The sequence below is a fragment of the Lagenorhynchus albirostris genome, chromosome 7, assembly GCF_949774975.1.
Source record: "Lagenorhynchus albirostris chromosome 7, mLagAlb1.1, whole genome shotgun sequence".
Lineage (NCBI taxonomy): Eukaryota > Metazoa > Chordata > Mammalia > Artiodactyla > Delphinidae > Lagenorhynchus > Lagenorhynchus albirostris.
The window spans coordinates 56,098,328-56,124,492 of NC_083101.1; the positions used below are offsets into that span (position 1 = coordinate 56,098,328).

Sequence of the window (26,165 nt, forward strand, 5' to 3'; positions counted from 1 at the left end):
GGGACAGGCACCAGCTGAAGGGGCTGCCACTGGCCTAAACTGGAACAATTCATGCATCAAAATGATTATAACAGAATATAAAATCCATAAAATAAAACATACATGAAACACTGAAATAAATACACACAAGAGAGAAGAGAAAGCCTTCCTTCTAGCGAACTCCAACTATTAACTACAGACGGAATGACGGACCCAGAAAACAGCATCTGGCTAACATTATAGTAAAAATGCTTTGGGGCAAGAATCATCAATGATCGCTAAAACTAGGATCAAAGTTTCACAAGAAACAGGATATCTACACAGCCTCAAACTATTTATTACAAAGGTGTAACTTTACAAAGTACAAAAACCTGGCAAATATAATCAAGTGATAGAAGGTTAACACCGTCAGTAATCAGACAGACATTACATGCTTCTGATGTGATGCACTGAGAAGAACACAAATGTAAAAGGAAAAAGAAAAATGATGGTGGGGAAGCAGATTATCAAACCATATCATGTTAAAATATTAAAATATTATTACTATTACAATTAGATATTAATAAAGTTTTATGATTAAAATATTAAAACCACATTGAAAAACAGGTAAAGCTAAAAAGGTATAAAGGAAAGAAAGTAATGATCATAAAAATTAGAATAATGGCTAACCTTAGATGAGAGGGAGGGAGTTGTATTTGTGAAGGGGCAGGTGGAAAACTTCTGGGAGGGTGTAGCAAGAGTCTATCCTCGGGTTCCCCTGGTGGCGCAGTGGTTGAGAGTCCGCCTGCCGATGCAGGGGACACGGGTTCGTGCCCCGGTCCGGGAAGATCCCAAATGCCGCGGAGCGGCTGGGCCCGTGAGCCATGGCCGCTGAGCCTGCACGTCCGGAGCCTGTGCTCTGCAATGGGAGAGGCCACAACAGGGAGAGGCCCACATACCGCAAAAAAAAAAAAAAAAAAAGAGTCTATCCTCTTTCACACGTGGGGGTTAGAAGGGTATTCACTTTATAATAATTAAGTTCACACTGATATTTTTTATGTGCGTGTTATATAATGACTGTGATGTATCAAAATACATCTGACATTTGATCCTGGATTGGAACTCAGACTAAAAAACAAAACAAAGGATGTTATCAGAACAATAGAAATCTGAATATGTACTGTTTATTCACTAACAGTTTTTTTTGGGGGGTTTTTTGGGGTTTTTTTTTTTTGCAGTACGCGGGCCTCTCACTGTTGTGGCCTCTCCCTTTGCGGAGCACAGGCTCCGGACGCGCAGGCCCAGCGGCCATGGCTCACGGGCCCAGCCGCTGCGCGGTACGTGGGATCTTCCCGGACCAGGACACAAACCCGTATCCCCTGCATCGGCAGGTGGACTCTCAACCACTGTGCCACCAGGGAAGCCCTAACAGTTTTATATTAATGTCACACTTTTTGAGTGTGATAAATGTACTGTTATTGAAGGAACATATCCTTGCTCTTTATCTACTGAGATGATTATGCTGAGATTATCAATTGAGATGGTTTTTCTCCCTTACTCTGATAATGTGGTGAACTACATGGAGTGACTCAAATATTAAGCCATCTTCATTTACCATTAGTAAAACTGCAGGATGTAAAATCATTCCACAAAATCATTTGCATTTCTACACACTAATAATGAACTATCAGAAAGAGAAATTAAGAAAATAATCCCATATCCAATTGCATCAAAAAGCATAAAATACCAAGGAATAAATTTAACTAAGGAGGTGAAAGAAATGTACACTGAAAACTTTAAGACACTGATGAAAGAAATTGAAGATAACACAAATAAATGGAAGAAACTGTGTGCTCACAGACTGGAAAAATTAATATTGTTAAAATGTCTGTGCCACACAAAGCATCTAGAGATTCAATGCAATCCCTACCAAAATTCCAATGGCATTTTTCACAGAAATAGAACAAACAATCCTAAAATTTGTATGAAACCACAAAAGACCCCAAATAGCCAAAGCGACTTTAAGCAAGAAGAACAAAGCTAGAGACATCACAGTTCCTGATTGCAAACTATATTACAAAGCGCTAGTAATGAAAACAGTATAATACTGGCATAAAAAAAGAAACATAGATCAATGGAACAGAATAGAGTTCAGAAGTAAACTCACATATATATGGTCAACTAATTTACAACAAAAGAGCCAAGAATACACAATTGGTGAGGGACAGTCTTTTCAAATAAATGATATTGGGAAAACTGAACTGCCACAAGCAAAATAATGGAAAAGGACCACTATCTTACACCATACACAAAAATTAACTCAAAATGAGTTGAAGATTTGAACATATAAGACTGAAATCAGGGACTTCCCTGGCAGTCCAGTAGTTAAGACTCCGAGCTTCCAATGCAGGGGTGGCGGGTTCGATCCCTGGTTGGGGAACTAAGATCCCGCAAGCCATGTGGCCAGAATGAATAAATAAATAAATAAACTTTAAAAGACTGAAATCATATAATTCCAAGGAGAAACCATAGGCAGTAAGCTCCTTGACACTGGTCCTGGTGATGATTCTTTGGTTTTGACACCAAAAGCAAAGGCAACAAAAGCAAAAAACAAACAAATGGGACTACTTCAAACTAAAAAGCCTCTGCGCAGCAAAGGAAACCATCAACAAAATAAAAAAGGCAGTGTACTGAATGAGAGAAAATATTTTCAAATCACATTTCTGATAAGGGGTTAATATCTAAAATATAAAGAATTCATACAAATCAAGAGCAAAACCCCCCCCCAAACAATCTGATTGAAACATGGACAGACAACCTGAATAGACATTTTTTCCAAAGACGACAAACAGATGGCCAAGAGGTCCCTGAAAGGTGCTCAACATCACTAATCATCAGGGATATGCAAATCAAAACCACAGTGAGATATCATCTCATACCTGTCAGAATGGCTATTACCAAAAAGACAAGAAGTAAGTGTTGGTGAGGACGTGGAAAAAAGGCAACCCTTGTGAATTTGGTGGGAAAGTAAATTGGTGCAGCCACTATGAAAAACAGTACTGATGTTCCTCAAAAAATTTAAAAATAGACCTACTGTATGATTCCACTTGTAGGTATTTATCCAAAAAAAATCTAACTCAGAAAGATATCTGCACCCCCATGTTCACTGCAGCATTATTTACAATAGCCAAGACATGGAAGCAACCGTGTCATCAATGGATGAACGGATAAAGAAAATGTGTGTGTGTGTGTGTGTATACACACACGCACACAATGGAATATTATTCAGCCTATCCTAAGTGAAATAAGCCAGACAGAGATAGAAAAATACCATACAATCTCACTTATATGTGGAATCTTGACCAAAAAAAAAAAAAAAGAGGACTTCATAGATACAGAGAACAGGTTGGTGGTTGCCAGAGATGGGGAGGTTGGGAGATGGGTGAAATGGGTGAAGGTGGTCAAAAAGTACAAACTTCCAGTTATAAAATAAATAAGTCATGGGGATGTAGTGTATGTACAGCATGGTAATTAAGTTAATAATACTGTCTTGTATACTTGAAAGTTGCTAAGAGAACAGGTCTTAAAAGTTCTCAGCATAAGAAAAAAAATTTGCAACTTTATGGTGATGAGTGTTAACAAGACTTACTGATGATCATTTTGCAATATATACAAATACTGAGTCACTATGTTGTACACCTGAAACTTAAAAAATCTTGTATTCCTGAAATAAGCTCAACTTGGTTGGAAAGCATTATCTTTTTTGTATGTACATATATGTACACATATACACATACACATAACTACACATATATTGCTGGATTCAGGACCAGTATTAATAATATTTTATTTAGGATTTTTGCATCCAAGTATGGCATATATCTACCAAAAGTTATCTACCAAAGCTGAAATTACACACACCTTATGACTCAGTAGTTCCACTCAGAAACGTGCATACACAAACATGTGTGCTAAAGACACTCATAAGAATGTTCCTAAAACCAATCATAAGAGCCAAAGCCTAGAAGCAACCTAACATCACTAGTAGAATGGATATCCTTGTCAATGGAATATTATTCAGCAATGAAAAAGAATGAACTAAACACAACATAGAGGAATCTTACAGACATAATACTGAGTGAAAAAAAGCCATACACAAAAGAAAACATAGCGTATGAGTCAATTTACAGAAAGTTCAAACACAAGCAAGATTAAATCTATCAAGGCATAAGTTAGAATGGGGTAATCTTGGGGAAAGAAGACTGAGAAGGGACACAGAGGAGGCTTCAGGCTTCTGGAGTACTCTCAATACTCTCAATCTTGAGCTGGGTTCTAGTTACATGACTTAGTCTGTAAAAATTCATTAAGCTGAGCACTCTCAGAGCTGTGTACTTTTCTTAGTTTATAATAAAAGATGAAATAAAGACACCTAAGGATATCATCAAGTTTAAGTTCACTTTATGCATTGTACCATAAAAAATATTTGAGAAAACCGTAAGATCCATCAGTAGGAAAGGGTTTTGAATAGCCACTACCTGGCCTTTGACCCCTTTCAGATCACACTGCTGCACAGTAGTGCTCCAGCCCTACTCCATCCTCTCACTGATTGTCCACTGAGGCCTACAGGTCACAGACAGGTCAAGTGTTGGTGAAAAAGGGAAGACTAGGGAGACTGGGATGGGGAAGGCAGATGAACTACTGAGTAAGATACTCTCTGTGATATAAACAGGGCAAAGGCAGCTCTTAAACAAGAAATTACAGACTTGAGGATTCTACGCACTGGTTATTAATCCTATGTTATCCCAGTTTTACTGATGAGGAGCTGAAGCATGGAGCTCCAAGGTTGCAATGCTACAGCTGAGATTGGAACTTGGGTCAGCAGAACACAGAGGCTGTGCTCTTAATCACCACCTATCCTGCCTCCCCCAGAAAGCTCTTATCTTAATTATCTCACAGAGGAAGGTGGGAGGCACACACAGAAATATTTTCACCTTATAGTCTTTCTCCTGCCATCATCTAAATCCCATGATGCTTCCAGTTTCTTGTGTACCCATTTCTTCTTCAAGAATGCATCCCATCTTTCTTAAAGCAAAGGGCATGAGCATGTGTGATATTGAGGGGAGGCAGATTGCAATGTCAACAATGAAAAGTCAAAGTTCCCTGGAAGTCCAGAACCAACTCACACCAAGCATCATTCCCTCTGCTCTGCTTTCTTCTAACTTTAGTTGGTAGCATCAATGCCCAGAATAAACAAAAAAAGGAGGAACTAAAAAAGGAGACTGAGAGCAGAGAATATTATTATGGAAGCCAAGTAAGATGTTTATTAACTCAACACTAATATAACCAGTCCCTTATGCATGGACGTGGAAGGTGTTTTCAGTTTTTCATTCTTACTAAAAAAAAGCTGAGAAGATTATGCAGTACTTAGACCTATGCGTCTATGTGCAACTATTTCTACAGGATAAATTCCTGCAAGCGGACCTGCTGGACAGAAGGGTCTGTACGTTTTTTAAAGTGATACATATGGCCAAACTGCCCCAAAACTGCACCAATCTATACTTCCACCAATAGTGTTTGAAAATGCCTGTTCCTCTGTATTCATCAGAACTGGGCATTATCATTCTACTTACTTTTTGAAAATCTAGTATTAAAAAAATTCTGTTATCTGAATTTACATTTCTTCTAAAATAAAACTTATTTGGTTTAGCAGTTTCTTAAAAAGTTAAAACATAAATTTACCATATGACCCAGGAATTCCATTCTTAGGAATCCACCCAAAAGAAATTAAACTATATGTCCACACAAAGACTTACAGACAAATGCTCATAGTGGCATTATTCATAATAGCCTAAAAGTGGAAACAATCCAGATGTCCATCAGCTGATGAATGGATCAATGAAATGCAGGATATCCATACAATGTAATATAATCTAGCCATAAAAAAGAATGAAGTACTTGGGAATCCCTGGCGGTTCAGTGATCAGGACTCTGCGCTTCCACTGCCAAGGGCTCGGGTTCAATTCCTGAGGGGAACTAAGATCCCGCAAGCCACGTGGTGGAAAAAAAAAAAAAAGAAAAAGAATGAAGTACCGATACATGCTACAACATGGATGAACCTCAAAAAATACTCTAAGGGGCTTCCCTAGTGGCGCAGTGGTTGAGAATCCGCCTGCCAATGCAGGGGACACGGGTTCGAGCCCAGGCCCGGGAAGATCCCACATGCCGCGGAGCAACTAAGCCTGTGCGCCACAGTTACTGAGCCTGCGCTCTAGAGCCCGCGAGCCACAACTACTGAGCCCATGTGCCACAACTACTGAAACCCGCGTGCCTAGAACCCGCGCTCCGCAACAAGAGAAGCCACCGCGATGAGAAGCCCGTGCACCACAATGAAGAGTAGCCCCCAGTCGCGGCATCTAGAGAAAGCCCACATGCAGCAACGAAGACCCAATGCAGCCGAAAATAAATAAATAAAACAAATTTTTTTAAAAATTAGGTAGTAATGATTATTCTAGTCACTAAAAACTCCCCAAACGAATGTCTCTCTGAAGTGACAATGGAGCACTAGAGAGGACAAACTGTTTTTAACGGAAACGTTCCCAGGACAGGACAAGCGCTACCGTGTAGGATAAAAGCGCCTGTTGCAGAAGCTGAGGACAGGGTGGTCTGGCAGAGCTCCCCAGGACTCCAGACCCAGGAGGCCTCATCCTCCCTCTTCAGACATGGAAGCAACACTAACTAGCTTTCTGAAAGCAATCCCCACAAGAAAGCTAGTTTTTTGAAGGAAGGGCATCTGGAAGTGAGAGAAATACTGGGAAAGGTATTAGACTGTCAGAAAGTGCCCAGAAAGCTTTCAGGTATACAGTTTAGCCACAAGAATAAGCTACCAAAACCTAGAGGGAAAACAGCATACAAAGACTCAAAGAAAGGGGAGAAACATTCTTTACAAATATTTGTAGGATGCCCCTCTAGAAAAAACTTAATTTTGAAATACGAGGATTTTAGAATGAGTAAAACATTTAAATTGTATATATATTGCTAAGTAGTAACAAGTCTGTTTTTATTATTAAAGTAATCATATGAAATGCAAAAAATTTAAACAATACAGAAAACTATAAAGAGTATCAGTAAAGCTGTAATGGCAATTCTGATTGTAAGTTTATGAAGCAGTGGAGAGTTCAAATTGGCTTTTCACATTTTGCCCCATCCTCCACTCTAGTCACACCCACCACAGCTCTGACAGCAATGCCCACCATCCAGTAGTGACTGTTATTAACAGTTTGTTTATATCCTTCCAAATAATGCAATTATATCTAAAATGTAAACTGTAGAATTTTTATGTCTAACTGTCTGCATTTAGTAAAAAGAGCAGGGACTGTAAATTAGACCTAGCATAAATGAGTACTCAATAAATGTAAATAAATAAATTAAATGACTTGGGTCTAGCCCTTGCTAACCCTAGGTAAGTATTTTTTTTTAAATGCGATTTTTAAAGGTTACTTTCCATTTAAAGTTATTACAAAATATTGGCTATATTCCCCATGTTGCACAACACATCCTTGACCCTGTCTTACACCCAATAGTTTGTACCTCCTACTCCCCTACCCCTATAGTGCCCCTCCCCTCCTCCCTGGTAACCACTAGTTTGTGCTCTATATCTGTGAGTCTGCCTCTTTTTTGTTATATTTACTAGTCTGTTGTATTTTTTAGATTCCACATATAAGTGATATACAGTATTTGTCTTTCTCTGACTGATTTCACTTAGCATAATGCCCTCCAAGTCCATTCACATTGCTGCAAATGGCAAAATTTCATTCTTTTTCATGGTTGAGGAGTGTTCCATTGTGTACACACACACACTATCCATTCACCTGTCGATGGACACTTAGGTTGCTTCCATATCTTGGCAATTGTAAATAATGCTGCTAGGAACATTGCAGTGCATGTAACTATTCAAATTAATGTCTCTGTCTGTTTTTGTTTTTGAATGTATACCCAGGAGTTAGGTAAATGTGTTTTAACCTCTCTGGATTATATGTACGAAAGATATATTAATATATACACACAGAATATGTATGCATTAATAAATATGCACAGAAAAATTCAGGAAAGGCACACACTAAACCTTAGACTGGTTCTTCTTTGGGTCCTAGAAGTACAGGGGCAGGGTCCAGTGATAACAAATTAAAAAGTATGGATGTGAAGGTACTTAAATTATAGTACGCTTCCAGTAGGGAAAATATACAAAGACACACTCCTGCCCAGGTGCAGCCCTAGTATTTTCACCAGAGAAAAGAAAGACACAGTGTCCTCTTTGCTTACAGAATGTTCTCTTGCTGCTTTTTGATCTGGTGGTTGTTATATCAAGTGTTCCTCTTACCCTGACGGACATCCAAGAATTAGAGGAAAATGGATAATAGTGTTGCATCCACCGACCCCTATAGATATTAGGTACCAGCTTCTTCTCATTATTCAGATGAAGAGTAAACAGAAAGGTTTGAGGTGAAAAGAAGGGAGAACCTTGCTTCTGACCTCATAACCTTGAGATGCTCATAGGTTTGGCTGAAGTTAAAATACACATTCATTTTGAGTGGTAAAAGTCTAAAGTAAGTTGGATGGAGAATATTAAAATGTGGTACTGTTTAGGTTATGAAGACATACTTAGCATATCTCTATAACTTAAGCAATATCATGTCTGTGAAGGGTGCTAAAAAATAAAAAACAAGTTCCCATATCATCTTCCTCACTTCCCCTAGCCCACCTAATACCTCAAAATACTCATTATTAAGCTTCTAGCAAATGCTACATCTCTGGCTAAAATACATTACCCAAATTTCTAATAGAGCAGGAAAATGGCATGAAACGACCAACATCAGATTTTACTATGCCCTAACCAAACAAATCTGAGCTTTGAACTCTGATTCATATTACTGGATTTTTATGACATTAACATTAATATTATTTTGTTAAAAACTTCAAAAAGACAAGCTAAAACTGTCTCATGATTTTAAAAGAATGTTCATTTCATTAGATTATTTACATTCAAAAAACTTCCATTTTATAAAAACAAAAATAGCATTAAAATATACAACGTACAGCCTCACACACCTGTTTGGAATACAAGTTCTTTCCCTCCTACACCCGCGGCCTCCAGGTTAATAAATGCACGAATCAAGCTGGCCCACGGGTGCTGGGTAATAAAACCATGACTGGCCTGAATGAGAAGGAAAGAAAACAGATATCAGTTAAACAATTTTATACTATTAAAGTCTTTATTTTGCTTTTTTTAAGGACGTCTATGTTGATGAGGGGAAGAATAAAAAAAAACAATCATATTTTTCAAAGGCAGGATCTAAAGACATCTATCTGTGTGTCTCTCTCTGCCTAATGGCCATGTGCAGTTTGCTCAGCAGAAAGTCACTCTTCACAGAAGGCAGCCTGATTTCCATGAGTGGAGCCAAACAACATCTTTAGTAAGTGTGAGCCTGTGCAAAACAATAGAAGGGAAGGCGCTATCCCTGTGGTTGGGCATTCATGCCGTGTGCCTGCCTCAAAACATCTCTGAAACTCTAGAAAACCTGAGGTGAAAAATTATGCCATCACAGAGCCCTTTTATGAAAAAAACACTGACAAGACGATCTGTTCTAAGTTGAGTTTTCAAATATTAAACATGTATACATAAGTGGCTGTAGATTTTTTTAAAGTACAGCCCAGTACAGTATCTCTTTTGCATGTCATTTTATGATACTACTCGAATGAATAATCAAAATGCATAAATGTTAGCTATTGTTATTATTATTATTCTCATTACCATTATTACTCAAGCCTAGTCTTTAAAACAGTAAAATCTCACTTGCAAGACATTTTCCTCAGCACCATTAAAGAGAAATATGACAGCATGATGTAAGGCTTCTGAAGATGTTGACAAGACACGAAGGACTTCCAGCATCACTGAACAGCTAACTGCATCATCACTGGCACCTTTAAATCAGAAAAACAGATTTGCTTCTCAGATTTTAAAACCTTTACAGTATGAACCATTATGGCAAGAAACAGAGTTTTCTCATCAAGGAAGCATCACAATAGCTGCAAGTAGCATAGCTCTGTCATCATCTGGTGATAACTACACCCACCAGCAGTAAACTCCAGGAGAACGGGAATCTTTGGTTTGCTTGCTGATTTACTCTCAGTATCTGGAACTGTGCCTGGCCCCGCAATAGTTGCTCAATTAATACCTGTTGAATAATCAACCAGAAGGAACCTAAGGCAATATTGAAAACTGGCATTCTCATAGCCCAAAGCAATTTTTAAAATTCTTTATCCTTATTCCACGTCCTCTGTAGTATCCTCACTTCTGGTGTTCACGGTTTCCTATGTCATCTCCAACTGCCACCCACTCCCTTCCTGCTAGTTTTCCTGCTAAAAATCGTAAGAGGGGTCAGTATGGATAGTGTAGCATTTTTTAAAGTTTCTCCAAGGGGATCATGTGATGAAAAAGTACAAAGAAGACACCCAATCTAATAAGATACAGGAAAGGAGACTAATGACCTGAGTAGTAATCTTTGGTCCCAGCACTGATAAAGCAGAGAACCTCATCAAATCACTTAACCTCTTAATTCAGAAACTTTATATATTAATTAAAGGTGATTATAAAGATGATTTTAGGGCCAAGACTTTTCTTTAAAGTACCATAAGAAGTCATTAAGGAACTGACTGGATATTTGATGATATTAAGGAATTATTGTTAAGTTTTTCATGGTGTTATGAGCATGTCAAAAAAAAAAAAAAAGAGTCCTTATCTTTCAACAATACAGCCCAAAATACTTACAGAGGAACTGATATAGCTGAGATCTGCTTTAAAATAGTCAAGGTCGGGGTGGGGGGTAGGGCAGTAGAGAAGAAGCAAGATTGAACTGTTGAAGCTGGGTGACTGGTACACTCAGGTTCATTAAACAATTCTCTTTCTGTATATATTTGAAATTTTCCATAATAAAAAGTTCAAAGAATAATCAAAGTAAATAGGCACAGTAACAACCCAGGCAACAGCATTTCTGGGTTTACACGTGGGAGACAGGGTGCTACAGAGAATAGTGTGGGTTTTAGAGTAAGAAAAGACTTGGATGTAAATTCTAGCTCTGCCCCTTTACTACTTCCTGGTCTAGAGAGCAGATTAATAACATCTATATTTCACAGTTGTGTTGTGAGGATTACAAGGTAATGCACAGTGCCTAGCCTGTGGTAGGCATTCAGTGTTAGCTTTTCCTTCTCTTTGCAAACTTAAGGAAGGCTCTGCAGCCAGCTAAAATGCTTGTTTTGGTGCTGTTAAATTCCAGACCCCATTCCTACTTGAGAGGAAACTACTTATTAGCTATACTTGTCTCAGTAGTGATTACTGGATTGTATTTTAATCGAAGTGAAACAAAGTAATAATTACCTAAGTACTATCAAGGAGGAAGTATAACGTAGCTATCAGTAAAAAGTGCCACCTTTCAAAAACCAAAGGAAACAAATGATTTTCAACTTTGAGACTGTGACTTACTTTAAAATAAAAAGCAGTAAAATTTTTCTTTATTCAAAGGAAGAGAAATGGAAATTTAAAGATATATATCTCTATAGAGTTGATTAAAAGTTAAACTGTCCTTTTATCTTCCTTTATTTTAATGGTTCTGGTGTCTGAGAATAAACCTAGAGAAGGGTTAGACATCTTTAAGAAAGTGAAGGAAAGTTAGAGGACAGTATCTATAAGGGCTGGATGCTTAACCAACATCCCTTTCCATTTAGAATTAACCCTGAAACTGAAGCCAGCCCCAGAGTAACAACCTGGAACCATGCAGCAAACCCAAGAAGATATTTAAGGCCTTTTTCTGTGGGTAACATTACTCCTAATTGGTATCAGTTCCTAAGTTCCAGATACCTTGCTGAGAAGTACCCTTAAAAAATAACCATGTTTCAGTTTGTTCATCCACTAAAATAATTTAGGTGACAATCTATTTTATGAACGTTTTTAAAACTATTTTTAACAATTTATTAATGACAGAAGTTTCCCTGAGATTGTTGGTATAGGTATTCTTACAAAATTTTAGTTAAAAATGGGTTCCAGGGGCTTCCCTGGTGGCGCAGTGGTTGAGAGTCCACCTGCCGATGCAGGGGACATGGGTTCGTGCCCCGGTCCAGGAAGATCCCACATGCCGCGGAGAGGCTGGGCCCATGAGCCATGGCCGCTGAGCCTGCACATCCAGAGCCTGTGCTCTGCAACAGGAGAGGTCACAACAGTGAGAGGCCCGCGTACCAGGGGGAAAAAAAAAAAAAAAATGGGTTCCAGTAACCCACAAAATGCCATCCTTTCATTACTGGACTTCATATATATGATTTCTAACATTTGGTACTGTTTGTTTCTGATACTTGTATAGATGTCTTTCTTATATAATGCTCTTAAATAACCATGATGTTAATTTGTCCCTTCCTAGATTTTAAGCATCAAAATAGTGGGCACAGGGTGATGCTTATTTTATTACTGCTTTGAAATGGACATACAAGACCACTAATTTCCCCAGCACACACAAAGGTATTTCTGACTTTATAAAACAGATGAGTGTATACTAATTTTTGAAAAAGCATGTTACATTCTAAATGCAATTGGCAAGATTCCTAATTAAAGATATCCTAGTATGAATAATTTTATCAAGCACGCAAATTTTAATTTATAGTTTGTATAACTCTAGATGTTCATATTGGGGCTGGTTTAAGTTTAAGCAATCCGCAAGTACTTAATATTAAATAACTACTAATTGCAAAAAAAGGATTTTTCATGCCAGTTGCTATTCTACTATTTTACTCGTATTTAATCCGCATTTAATCCTCTAAGCAATGCCATTAGGAAAGTACTGTTATATCGCCATTTTTCAGATTAGAAACTGAGGAAAGAAGTTAAGTAGTTTGCCAAAGGGAACATTAACTACATCCTAATACTCTCCTTCCTTTCAAATATAGCTAAAAGAACTGACTAGCCAGGAAACCCAGGTCCTGGCCCTGTCTCAGATCAGTGGTGATCAGCTAAGAGTACTCCTGTGTCAAATGAGGGGATTGAACTAGATGCCATCTCATTGCAAATTGCTATTATTTTCTATTCTTCCCTATTTACAATTTCTAGCTACTGAAAACCTTTTTCTGAGGAATCTTACTCTAAAAAATTGAAGTTCAATTTAGGAGATACTGAATTCAACAAATATTTACTGGTCAGGCACTGTCCTAAACATCAAGTACTCTATTCTGCCGAAGTATTTTCAGGGCAAGATTTATGGATTAATGAGGTACTCTACCAGTATGGCATCCCCAATGGACCAACATTCTCACATTATAGGTCGACAGAAACTGCTAGGAGAGTGAGCCTCCAAACCATGTGTCCCTTGAAGGCCAGTACAGTTCCTTCATCCCACAACCCCAAAGCCTAGCACGACACCTAGCTGAGCAAACACTTGAAGTGGCAGGACCTAACTCCATGACTGAAGAACACACTGGTAACACTGATAAGGCTGTTTCAGTCTGCCAGAAATAGTCGATGCCCTGTCGCTGGGCTGCTGGCACTAATGTTTAAAAATTAAGTAAACAAAGCACTTGAGAGAATACTGAAAGGTAGACCTTAAACTAAATGATAATTATTCTAATCATCCTATCTTCCATCGCAATGAAAAGAAGATTTGTCTAAGAAAATAGTGCCCACAGTTGCTCAAGCAGCTTGGAGTTAACAAGCTTCCTTGTTGTGAGGATTTCAAAATGACTAAAAAACAGGCACAAACCTGGTGAGTTTGCCACTGAGTCAAAATGACAGTTGGCCAGGACAGCATGCTGGGCTCCATCTCTGGGTTCCAGCTTTACCACAACGTTGGTGATGTTGTCATAGTAGCTTGTAAACCCTCCCAAAAAGTCAATGCTAAAGGAGCCTGTGGGCCGTTGTACATCTACTGAAATTCTGTGAAGGCTGTTGCTCTGAACTTCAATCAGTTTAATCTGTTCCAAAAGGTAACGCACTGTCAGAATTTCATTTTCTGGACTTCCTGTAGTCCTGGGGCCAATGGATGTTATGTGTTCAAGATAATCCCTGGAAGCAACCAGAAGAATCATGATGACAAGGCGTCCTAGGCTTAAGACTAACACTTCGCACAGAGCAACTCTTCCTCCACACTTCCCCTTTCCAAAGAACAAGTTCTCTGACTTCTCACATAAAAGAGGCTGCCTTTAGTATTTCAGGTAACATGTGAAAATCACTTGCAAAGTTCCATCATTTTATTTGGCCTTCCATGAGTTCATCCCTTCAGTTTTCTACACTCACTCCACTCCCAACTTCTCCCAACCCCCATATCGAATCAATACAAAGACAAGGGATTTTATTCAAAACGTATAACTGCTGATGGCTAGACAGAACAGAATACAATTTCATTGTGTCACACTCTGGAGGGTTACTGATGCTGGGTTACTGATTCTAAGTAGCAGAAACCAAGAGCAAAGACAATTAAGTCAAGAGGTTAAATAAGCAAAGAAAAACTTTTGAAGAATGGACTCAGCCCTCCCATTGTGCACACAAGGCCAAGTAACTTCAATTCAGGCCAAAACCAACTCTACCCCTAAAACAAACAAAAAAAATTTTTGTCTTTTCACTGCATTCCAAGTGAGGAAAACAGGGGGTGGGGAGGCGTGTTTCAGAAAGCCTTTAAGAAAATAAGCTTCCAGCACTTTGTACTTAAAAGTTTTCTAAAACACCAAGGCTGTTGAAAAGTCTGCTAGCTTATGATTTTATGAGCTTTGACACATTTAGGTCACAATACCTTTGACTTAATTCACATTTCCTAGTATACGTAAAGGTCTCTTGTGTTTTTTTTTTAAAGAAAAAGCCAAACCTCACACACCAAGGACCCAAGGACAAACTCCAGGAAACTGAGAAGTTCTGAAATAGTAAAATTTTGAATGTGCCGTCTTCCAGGGACAGCCTCCATAGCTCTCAGGTTTGAGACCTGTGACCCTCAAAGATTTAGACCACTGCATTAGCCCCTTCGGACCCTTCCCAGAAAACCGAACTGGGTCCACAAACCTCACAGCCTTCCATCTCACTTGCAAAGTAGGAGAGCTAGTAAAAAGCGTAAGTTGCTCCGAAAGATGGGCGATTACTTATAACCAAACCATCTGCAGGTGAGGCAAAAAAGGGATGGAAAAGCCGGCGCAATCACCCTGGCCACCCGCACGTGTACCACGAGCTTAATAGGGGGCCGCGCGACCCCCGCGTCCCGCAAATTGGGGCTCCAGAAGGGGGACGCGCCAGGCAACCCCACCCCACGTGCAGCCGGGCGGGGGCGGCGAGCCCAGGAGGCCCCGCGGGGTCAGGTGCACACAGGTGCGGCATCCCGCACCGAAAAGGGACGCCCGGGCCCGGCGGAGGCGGCGGTACCTGGCTTGGCGTGCGTCGAACTCTCCGCGGTGCCCAACAGCGGCCCGACGCACCACGAGCTGCTGCAGCGAGAGCTGCACGAGCGCCCGCAGCGCGAGCAGGTAAAGCGCCAGCCCCAGCGCGGCGCGCGCCTCAGACAGTCCGGTCCCCGCGCCCCGGCTCGCGCCGCCGCTCCCCTCCCCGCTCCGCTTCCGCGTCCTCGCGCCGCTGCCGCCGCACGCGTCCGCCGGGGGCTCCTGCGCCAGGGCCTCCCTCTCCAGTTGCGGCGCGGCCGCCGGGCCGTCCCGGCGCTCCCCTCCGATGCGGTACCGCCTCACAGCTCCCGACTCCGAACCCCACTCCATGGCCACGAGCGTCAGCCGCCAGTCCAACCGCCCCCGCCCGCGATAGCCCCGGGAGCCGCCGCGGCGGCCGCAGCGCCTCCTAGTGAGCGGACGGAAACTGCAGAGGGCCAAACTTCTTCTGATTGGCCGGTCCCGCCGCGCCGTGACCCAGGTTCTTCGGGCAGATTGCTGGCGGGCTCCGCGGCAGGGCCAACACCCGGCTGGGCGTGATAGACGTACCTTCTTATTTCAGGGCTTCCCTGCCTGGTGTGGGGACAGAGATTAATAAATGGAAAGATAAGCATAAACCTAGAAACGTGAGAAAAGAGAGATTGTTTTTAAAAGAATGCACGAGGGGGCTTCCCTGAGGGGGCTTCCCTGAGGCGGCTTCCCTGGTGGCGCGGTGGTTGAGAATCTGCCTGCCAATTCAGGGGACACGGGTTCGAGCCCTGGTCCGGGAAGATCCCACATGCTGCAGAGCAACGAGTAGCCCCCGGCTCGCTGCAACTATAGAAAGCCAACGCGCAGCAATGAAGACCCAAAGCAGCCAAAAATAAATGAATAAATAAATAAATTTAAAAAAAAAGAATGCACGAGGTTCATCATTTACACATCATGAAGAAGGCAATGGCCCAGCTTTCGCAAGGAGCATTAGAATACGCTCTGGAAAAAGTAGGCGCCTGGTTCTTCATATTAGCAACACGACTGCGCAGAGGAGGCCTAGCCTCATGCTTCCACGTACAGTGATCTAATCACAGGTCTTCATAACCATGTGAGGTAACCATTGTCTCCATTTAACAGACTAAGAAAAATAATAGTTGTTATTTCTTGAATACCCTCCATAAGCCAAACACTGTGCTAAGTGCTTTAATACACTCATTTGATTCTCATAAGAATCCTGAAAAGAAAGTATTTTTATGTCCTCTTAATAGCTGAAGAACTTACAGGTAACAGGTGAAGAACTTAAATCTAATTCAGTGGGCTCCCAAAAGAGCATATTGAATATGGCACTCTGGAAAGGAAGATTCAGAAAAGACATTCCTCCCTCCATGTCGCCCTGGGTGGGAAGAAGCAGAGCCTTGGTTTTAGTGTAGACCCTAGTGAGCATCTAGTCTTCTTCCTGCTGATGCAATGAGCCTCTCTGCCTCAAATCTCTGTGTCTCCAGCATGGAATTGCTGCGGTACCCTGTCTATTAACCTAGAGACCAACTGGGAATGTGCACTACCTGACCGGTCTGCCCCTGCCTACTGCTCAGGCCCACCTGAGGCCAGGGCACTCCTTATTTCCAACTCTCTAGTCACAGTGACCTCTTTCAAAGTCCTTCCTGCTCACCATCCTTCCTTCTACAGCAGGATCTTATACACTGAGTTGTCTGGAATGTTCTTCCCTCCCCTCATTGCCTAGTTTTAACTCCTGTTTATCATTCAAGTCTCAGCTTAAGTGGAACTTCCTCAAGCAAGAATCTCCTAATCTGATGAAGTCAGTTTCCCCTAATTGTAGGATCTCATAGCACCTTGTATGTGTGTAATTATTTAACATCTTCCTCATTAGACTGTAAGCTCCATGAAGGCAGGAATCATGTCTGGTTTTGCTCACCATTTTATTTCCTTCTCTTACCACAACATGTAGTATGTAATCAATAAATATTTCTTGATTGTGTGAGTGAATGAAATCATAACAGTTTTATGGCAGCAGCATAATTTTAGCTCAGTAAGATCCTTTTTAGTCGTTAAGATCCATGAGACCAACGACAATGTCTATCTTATTTATTCATTACTATGTCCTCAGTGCTTAGTTCTGTGCTTAGCCCGTGGTCACCACTCAATACATATTTATTAAATGAGCAAATGAATATATATTGTCTTTTTATAAGAACCAGCTGTCTTACTGTCTTGTCTCTTTCCAAAAATTCAGCACCTCCACCATCTTTGGAAGGTAAAACCTCAGAAATGACTCTGTCCACTGCAGCATAACAAGTTGTGGAGGTCTCTAGTTCCTAGGGGTAGGGCACAAATGTCTCATGGTCTTTTACACTTTACTTATTTTATGCTGTGACTTGCTAGGCTGGGTGGGTGTCAGAAAACCTAGGGATGAGTTACACTTCTCAGGAGCTGTGTTACTGGTTAAGTCATCTGGGCTCTCTTTTTCTGAATAGATAATGTATGTTAAGCATCTCTGACAATATTCCATGGGAGGCAGTGTACCATAGTAGAAAAAAGACTGGAAAAAAGAAAAAGAAAAAAAGCCTGATCGTTGGAGTCAAAAAGATCTGAGTTCCTGAATCATGTACCTTTAATACACATGGCATTATGCAAGGTAAAGTTTCAGTGTAAATGTCCTTATCTGTGATAATGGAGATAACGGCTGCCTTAAAGAACTTCAGTGAGGATTAATCAGCTAATCCATGTGAAAGATCCTCATACATAAATCTCATTAAATACTATTTTCCAGAATTTTCCTTCTTATACAATCCTTGGCAGAATGGGTTAAAAGCCAGTTTCCTATCATGATACAATCATAGAGTCCTAGGTGGTGAAAGTTGAGCTATTATAGTTGGGGTCTTGGAAGGCAGTCTTTCTCTAGACTTATATAACCTATGCTATTCACATTTGAATATTTTTAAGCTACCAGTTGTTGGCTGTCTACTCTGTGTCAGATGCTGATCAAGGTGGGTAAACATCTAGATGAACAAATGAGTGTTTCTGCCTTCACAGAGCTTACATTCTAGTGGGGAGACAATAAATGAAAGTGCGTGCGTGCGTGTGTGTGTGTGTGTTTCTGTGTGAATAAAATGTCAGATAAACTGTTATGGAGAAAAATAAAGCAGTGAATTGAGAGTGACCGAGGCTGCTCTTTTAAGTAAGGTGATCAAAGAAGACCTCTCTGAGGAGATGACATTTGATCTCTCTCTCTCTCTGCATGAAGTCAGGAATAGGGCCATGAAAGCCTGGGGAAAGAATGTTCCCAGCAGAGGGAAATGAACTGGGGTGTTCTGAAGCAACACTGAGCAGGGCATGTGGCTAAAGCAGACTGAGCATGGGGGTAGGGAGTAGTGATAGAGATGATCAGAGAAGTGGGCAGGGGCCAGTGCAAGGAGGGCCTCCTGGGTCACAGCAAGGACTCTGGAGTGGTTTTGAGCAGGAAAATGTTATGCTCTAGGTTATGTTTTATGAGATCACTCAGTGTCTCAGTGCCAGGCAGAGCAGCACAATGACCATACCTAGATGACAGAGGCTAATAAAAGACTTTGCTAATTTCTGGCCTTTGAAGTATTTGAGGTCATTTATCTGTAGTTTTAATTGCTGGGAAGTAGACCACAGTCAATTGAAACACACATTCTAGTTCCTACATATCAAATTGCTGATGAGGACGGAATGGGATGTGAGAGTCTTCGGCTGCCCCATCTGGTGAGCTATTGATCAGTGGGGTTGACTCAATTCATCTGGCTTGGCAGATAATTATGTTTTTCTTATGTGTCCCTTTATGACAAAGTGAGAGTTAAACCAACTTGACAGGCATTGAGAGTCCCAAGTCCCTGTTTTGCCATCTCTCCAGTATTTCCTAGTAACCCGGCCAAGGTGAATGGAAAGGCATGCAAGCTGTCAGGATTCAGGTAAATTGCCAGACTCTGTCTTCCACAGAGGTCATCCCACGGCCTACGTGCCTCCTTCCTTGGAAGAGGGGCTACTGGCGCACTTGGTGAAAGCTCTCTGAGACTGACGTTAAAATCAAGGGAGGTGCCAAGCCAAGAGGTGAGAAGAGGATCCAGGGAATTCCCTGGTGGTCCAGTGATTAGGGATCCTCGCTCTCACTGCCAAGGGCCCAGGTTTGATCCCTGGTCAGGTAACTAAGATCCTCCAGGCCGCGTGTGGCACGGCCAAAAAAAAAAAAAAAGAGAGAGAGAGAGAGAGAGAATGCAAACCGGTTGCAAAAGACAGAGGAGATGTCAAAACTTGACAGGCAGAGTGAATCAAAGATCGAGAAATCAAGAACAATGATTCCAAAGGCAAAAAAGATCTTGGATAAATATTGTAGACAGGTCCTGTTGCCTACAGCAACAGGGTTTAATGTACTCACTGAGGTGGTATGAGGATGGGCCGACTCTGTTTAAAGGGCCAGGGATGGAGCTCATGCTCAGGTTCAGGGGACACCATTAGTTTTTTGGTTTTGGGTTTTGTTTTTTCGGGGGGCAGAGGGCAGGTTTAGGTCCCTTCAGTGTTAAGCAAGGGCCTCAGGGTGCCGGTAGACAACTGGTCTTCCTAATTATGGAGCTCTGCAATGGAATATTTGGGAGCTGGTCACAATGGTCAGCTACAGTAAGCACCTGCAATAAGCCAGGCAGTCTGGGAGCTGACAGTGCCGGTGGAAAAGGGCTTTCTAAAGGAAACAGAGGGACTTCCCTGGTGGTTCAGTGGTAAAGAATCTGCCTTACAATGTAGGGGATGAGGGTTCGATCCCTTGTTGGGGAACTAAGATCCTACATGCCGCAGGGTAACGAAAGCCTACGTGCCACAACTACTGAGCTCGCGCGTCTCAACTAGAGCCCGTGTGCCGCAAACTACAGAGCCCTCATGCTCTGGAACCCGCGCGCCACAACTACAGAGCCCACGCACCCTGGAGCCTACGTGCCACAACTAGACAAGAGAAAACCTGCAGGCCACAACTAGAGAGAAGCCCGCGCACCACAACGATAAAAGATCCCACGTGCGTCAACGAAGATCCCACGTGCCGCAACTAAGACCCAATGCAGCCTAAAATAAGTAAATAATAAATAAATCTTAAAAAAAAAGTAAAATAAAAGAGACAGTGCTTTCTAAATAAATAAAGGGCACAGAGGCCAGATCTGTAAATCCCCCTTTTGTTCAGAGCTTTTCTACGCCCATGAGCTGAGCTGTCCTTGGAGCCTAGGGAGAGGGTGACGGTGCACCACTCTTACCACCCTTTCCAACTCCAGGCTGGTCCCTCCTACTCCTTTAGTATCCTGTTGCTGGTGGCCACATAGGAGGTAGAAAACCAGTCCAGTTTCATTACCAGCTGAAGTTACCATGTCTGATAACCCTTTTCCATGGCCAACTGGAAAGGAGATTCTCTGATTTTGGAAGAACCCATATCTGGCTAAAAAGGCCTTCTGAATGGGCAGAAAACCTAAAGAGACATTTCTCCAAAGAAGTTATACAGATGGACAGTAGGCACATGAAAATATGCTTAACATCACTAATTAGAGAAATGCAAATCAAAACTACAATGAGGTACCACCTCACACTGGTCAGAATGGCCATCATTAAAAAAGTCTACAAATAACAAATGTTAGAGAGGGTGTGGAGAAAAGGGAGCACTCTTACACTGTTGGTGGGAATGTAAGTTGGTGCAGTCACTGTGGAAAACAGTATGGAGGTTCCTCAGAAAACTAAAAATAGAATTACCATATGATCAAGCAATCCCACTCCTGGGCATATATCTGGACAAAACTATAACTCAAAAAGATACATGCACCCCTGTGTTCATAGCAGCACTATTCACAAGAGCCGATACATGGAAACAACCTAAATGTCCCTCAACAGGTGAATGGATAAAGAAGATGTGGTACATATATACAATGGAATACTACTTAGTCGTAAAAAAGAATGAAATAATGCCATTTGCAGCAACATGGATGCAACTAGAGATTATCATACTAAGCAAAGTAAGTCAGAAAGAGCAAGACAAGTACCATATGATATACTTACATGTGGAATCTAATATATGACACAATGAACCTATCTATCAAACAGAAACAAAACCAGGGACATAGAGAATAGGCTGGTGGTTGCCAAGGGGGACGGGTAGTAGAGGGTAGGAGTGGGAGTTTGGGATTAGAAGATGCAAACTGGCATATATAAGAATGGATAAACACCAAGGTCCTACTGTATAGCACAGGGAAGTATATTCAATATCCTGTGATAAACTATAATGGAAAAGAATGTGAAAAAGAATGTATATATGTATAACTGAGTCACTTTGCTGTACAGCAGTAATTAACACAATGTTATAATTCAACTATAATTCAATAAAAAAATAAATTTTGTAAAAGGCCTTTTGGAAACAAATGGAGTGACAAAATTGGCTCTTTTGAGGGAAAAAATAAAATTGGAAACTTATGCCATATTACACCCCCCAATCAAGTAGAAATCAGAATTAAATATCATTTAATTATTTTTTAACTGATTAAATAATTTTTAACTGATTAAAAAATAAGGTAAACATAATTAAATAATTATAATAATTAAGATTCGAAATGGCCAAGGACACTTTAATCAAAAAAGAAGTAGAGGAAATCATAAAGTGGAAAATCACATGTTGAACACACAAAATTTAAAACTTCTGTATGTCAAAAACAATCAGCAAAAAAATGAAAAGTCAAATGACAAATTTGAAACATTATTTTCAACAAATTTTTAAAACAGGAGACTAATTATACTCTGTCTCTCATTCTGTCTTGATAAATTTAATGTACATATTTATATTTTATTATATATTATTTTATATTATATAATTTATTATAGTTATATTTAACTTAATATATATATTAACATCAGCAAGAAAAATATCAATGCCTCATTAGAAAAATATGTAAACCATTCACCCTTTGTATCAAAGGAATACATGTGAAAATGTAGGCCATTTTAAACTTATCACATTGAAAAAGGTTTCTGTGTTCTGTTTTTAATTATAATACGCACGCTGGCAAAAGTTTAATTGATAAGCACTTACATGATGCAGATAGAATATACATCTGAATGCCTTTCTGGAAAGCAATTTGGCAAGATGTACCAGGAGCCTTAAAAGAATCTACAATTTTTGATGTAGTATTTTCACATGTCGGAATATGTTGATATGATAAAATTTAAAAAAAAAAAGAAAAATGCAAAAGAATGTTCATCTATAAAAATCAAACATGTGGAAATGACTTCAGCATATAAAAATCAAGGTCAAATAAATTACAGTACATCCGGAGTATGGGACACCGTGTAGTATTAAATACAACATTACCGAAGTCTATTCAATAATGTGGGAGAAATGCTCATGTTGTAAATATTAAGAGGAAGGAAAAAATATACTAAATTGAGCAAAGCATATACTTCTGAATATTAAATATGTGGAAGGAAATACATTGATGCAATGACAGTGATTCTCTGTGGGTGATTTTTCTCTTCTTTATTCATTTCTCTCCCACCTTTCTTACCATGATCTCAGTGTTCTCTTTAAAGAGCCTCAGGCTGTGAGGTCAGGCTCCTCAACCCTGTGTCTAGGAAGACGCTTAATATCTGCCACATTTTAATCCTTAGGAAGGCAGTTTTTAAATTGATTCCAGCATGGATATGATCCAACAGGGGAATGCAATGTCAAAACCTCATCTCTGACCTGAGCTCAAGTACATTTCTAGACTAAAAGTTTTAGGGTAAAGATTCAGCAATTAATGAATAGCTGAACCAATAAAAAATTTTTTTGGAGAGAATTTTCACTTAATTCTCATTCTTTAAATTCAGTCTGTGACACTAGAGAAGAACTGGTGCTTAGACTTTTAAATGGCTTTGGATTTTGCATTTTCTCTTCCCTCCATCCATAGTACATTCTTTGTATTAGAGGAAAAGAACCCAGGAAGCCAGAAATCTCCAGGGATTTATTGGTACTTGAGGGCCACGTGCCCAGGGTTTTATTTGCCTTCCTTCCGGGGCTGCAGGGGCAGGTGAGCAGGGACAGAGGTGGGTGACTCAGCAGTTTGGGGGTGGGAGAAGCTGACTCCATGCTGAAGCTCAGTTGTTTTAGACAACCAAAAAATTAATGAGCATGGACTTCCCTGGTGGTGCAGTGGTTAAGAACCCACCTGCCAATGCAGGGGACATGGGTTCGAGCCCTGGTCCGGGAAGATCCCACATGCCGCGGAGCAACTAGGCCCATGTGCCACAACTACTGAGCCTGAGCTCTAGAGCCCGTGAGCCATAACTACTGAGCCCACGTACCACAACTACTGAGCCCTCACGCCACAACTACTGAAGCCTGTGCACCTAGAGCCTGTGCTCCACAGAAAGAGAAGCCACCACAATGAGAAGCCCACACACCACAACAAAGAGTAGCCCCCACTCACCACACCTAGAGAAAGCCCATGCGCAGCAAAGAAGACCCAACGCCGGCAAAAATAATTAATTAATTAAAAAATAATAATGAGCATGAGTGTTGCCAGGGCTCAGCGCATCTAAGACAGCACACCCAGAGACCCCATCTCTAAGCAGCTACCTCCTCCTGCAGCTGCCTGAACCCCTCTCGCGGGCTCTGTGCTGGGCCTGGTTCACTTGCCCTGTGAGCCTGTGACCTTCATTTGGACCTTACTGGTTGAAAATAGCCTCTGCAACTGTGCTTCTTCAAGACACCCAAAGGAGAAAAGGGACAACAATGGATCTTGGATGAGAGTAACAAATATCTCTCACAGTGTGGTCTGAGGACCACGTGGCATGAGAATCACTTGGAGACCTGCTAAAAAATAGTTTTCCTGTGTCCTACGCACCTACTGCATCTGACTGTCTGCAGGCAAGGCCCTGGAAATTGTGATTCCTACGTACGCCAAAATGGTAAACCACGGTGCAGTCAAGGGTCTTCTGTCTGTGGTCCACAAGCCCAAGATGGCACACGGGCCGACTGTGAGTGGAGCCTGGGCCAGATGGTCCCTCCCTCACCTTTAGGAAGATTGAGTCAGCATGGCTGCTGCCACCTTCTTCCAACCTGCCGTGCCCACCCCACCCGCAATGGCCAGAAGAACAGTGTAGCACTTTGCCACATCTCGTTAGAAAATAAGGATGCCAGAGGCGGAAGGTGCACTGGTTAAGAGCATGGGTTCTGCACTCAAACTGCTTCCATCTGGGCTCTCTACCACCAACATGCTGTGTGACCTCCAGTGAATTACTTAACCTTGCAGTGCCTCAGCTTCTCCAACTGAGAAGTAGGGCTAATAGGGCTGTTTTGAGGGCCTAGACCGGAAGACCTGGCAAGAGCTCAAGGTGTGACAGTTGTTGCTCCTATTCTGTGGTTTGAACCTTATCTGTAGGACATTCGGAAGATGAAGAGATAACATCTCTGCGTCTCTGACTCAGTTTCCAAATTCTCCAATCACTCTTTTGCAGGTGTCTATGTGAGTGAAAGGAAATCAGAGAACTCGGACAGACCCCTTTAGAGCAACTTAAAGTTGTGAAAGGCAGTTTGCAACCTTAGCCCGAGGGAAACTTAGCTTCTATCTTTACTGGAAGGGCAACTGCTCTGCTCTCTCCATCCCCTTGAAATACACGCATTCACATCCTTACAAGTACATTCCTCTTTATTCCTACCTTCTTGGTGAGAGGGTTTGTGAAAAACCTGTTTTCTTCTCTTATCTCAAGTCTTGGTCTCCCTTGGTACATAAGAGGTTAATGAGCAAAAAACCAGAAGTATCAAGAATAGGTACTGGGGCTTCCCTGGTGGCGCAGTGGTTGAGAGTCTGCCTGCCGATGCAGGGGACACGGGCTCGTGCCCTGGTCCGGGAGGATCCCACATGCCACGGAGCGGCTGGGCCCGTGAGCCATGGCCGCTGAACCTGTGCGTCCGGAGCCTGTGCTCCGCAACGGGAGAGGCCACAGCGGTGAGAGGCCCGCGTACCGCAAAAAAACAAAACAAAAACAAAAAAACAAACAAACAAAAAAAAGAATAGGTACTTTATTTTTTTAAATAATAAAAACTTATTCACAATATTATTCAGTCACAAAAAGAAATGAAGTGCTGATACACGCTACAATGTTGATGAACAGAGAAAACATTATGCTACATGAAAGAAGCCAGACACAAAAGATGGCATATTGTCTGATTCTGTTCATATAAAATATCCAGAATGGGTGAACTCATACAGACAGAACACAGGTTGGTGATTACCAGGGATAACGGAAGAGGGGGAATGGAATCAACTGCTTTATGGGTACAAGATTTCCTTTTGGGCTGATGAAAATGTTTTGGAACTTGATAGAGGTGGCGTCTTGCACAATATTGTGAATGTACCAAGTGCCACTAAATTGTACACTTTATATTATGTGAATTTTACCTCAATAACAATAATTTAAAGTTTTATTCACTATAAATTATATACTGCTGACTAGATAGTAAGTGGAATTTAAAAAGAATTCTTAGCTCCAGAGACAGATGCCTGCCCAAGTTCAGTTACAGTAAAATGATTTGTGACTCCAGATCTATTGTTATAAATTGTGATGATAATAATGAATTCCGTGGGTTTCAATAGCTTCTTATTTCCGAGCAACTCAAATTAGGATTTCTGCTCCAAGGTGTTTTGGGTTTTTTCCCCTGAGAAAATCAATGAACAGATCTGTGGCAGAAACGCTGATTCTTTAGAGAAGGCAAAGGAAGGAGCTTAATTCATGGCCTCAAGTTTTTA

At 41.1% G+C, this 26,165-nt stretch overlaps 2 protein-coding genes across 2 annotated transcripts in view; one reads left to right on the forward strand and one right to left on the reverse strand.

The window, feature by feature from the left end:
* The window catches only part of ERMP1 (endoplasmic reticulum metallopeptidase 1), a 52,765-nt gene extending 36,977 nt beyond the window's left edge, over positions 1-15,788 (reverse strand). The window contains exons 1-4 of the mRNA XM_060155059.1: positions 15,395-15,788; positions 13,752-14,053; positions 9,809-9,936; positions 9,064-9,169 (exon numbers count right to left, since the gene is read on the reverse strand). Coding sequence (XP_060011042.1) covers positions 9,064-9,169; positions 9,809-9,936; positions 13,752-14,053; positions 15,395-15,738 — 880 coding nt within the window. The 5' untranslated portion in view covers positions 15,739-15,788. The remainder of the gene's footprint in view (positions 1-9,063; positions 9,170-9,808; positions 9,937-13,751; positions 14,054-15,394) is intronic.
* MLANA (melan-A) overlaps positions 15,475-26,165 on the forward strand; it is a 61,336-nt gene continuing 50,645 nt past the window's right edge. Inside the window, exon 1 of the mRNA XM_060155061.1 lies at positions 15,475-15,495. The gene's annotated coding sequence lies outside the window, so the exon portion shown is untranslated. The remainder of the gene's footprint in view (positions 15,496-26,165) is intronic.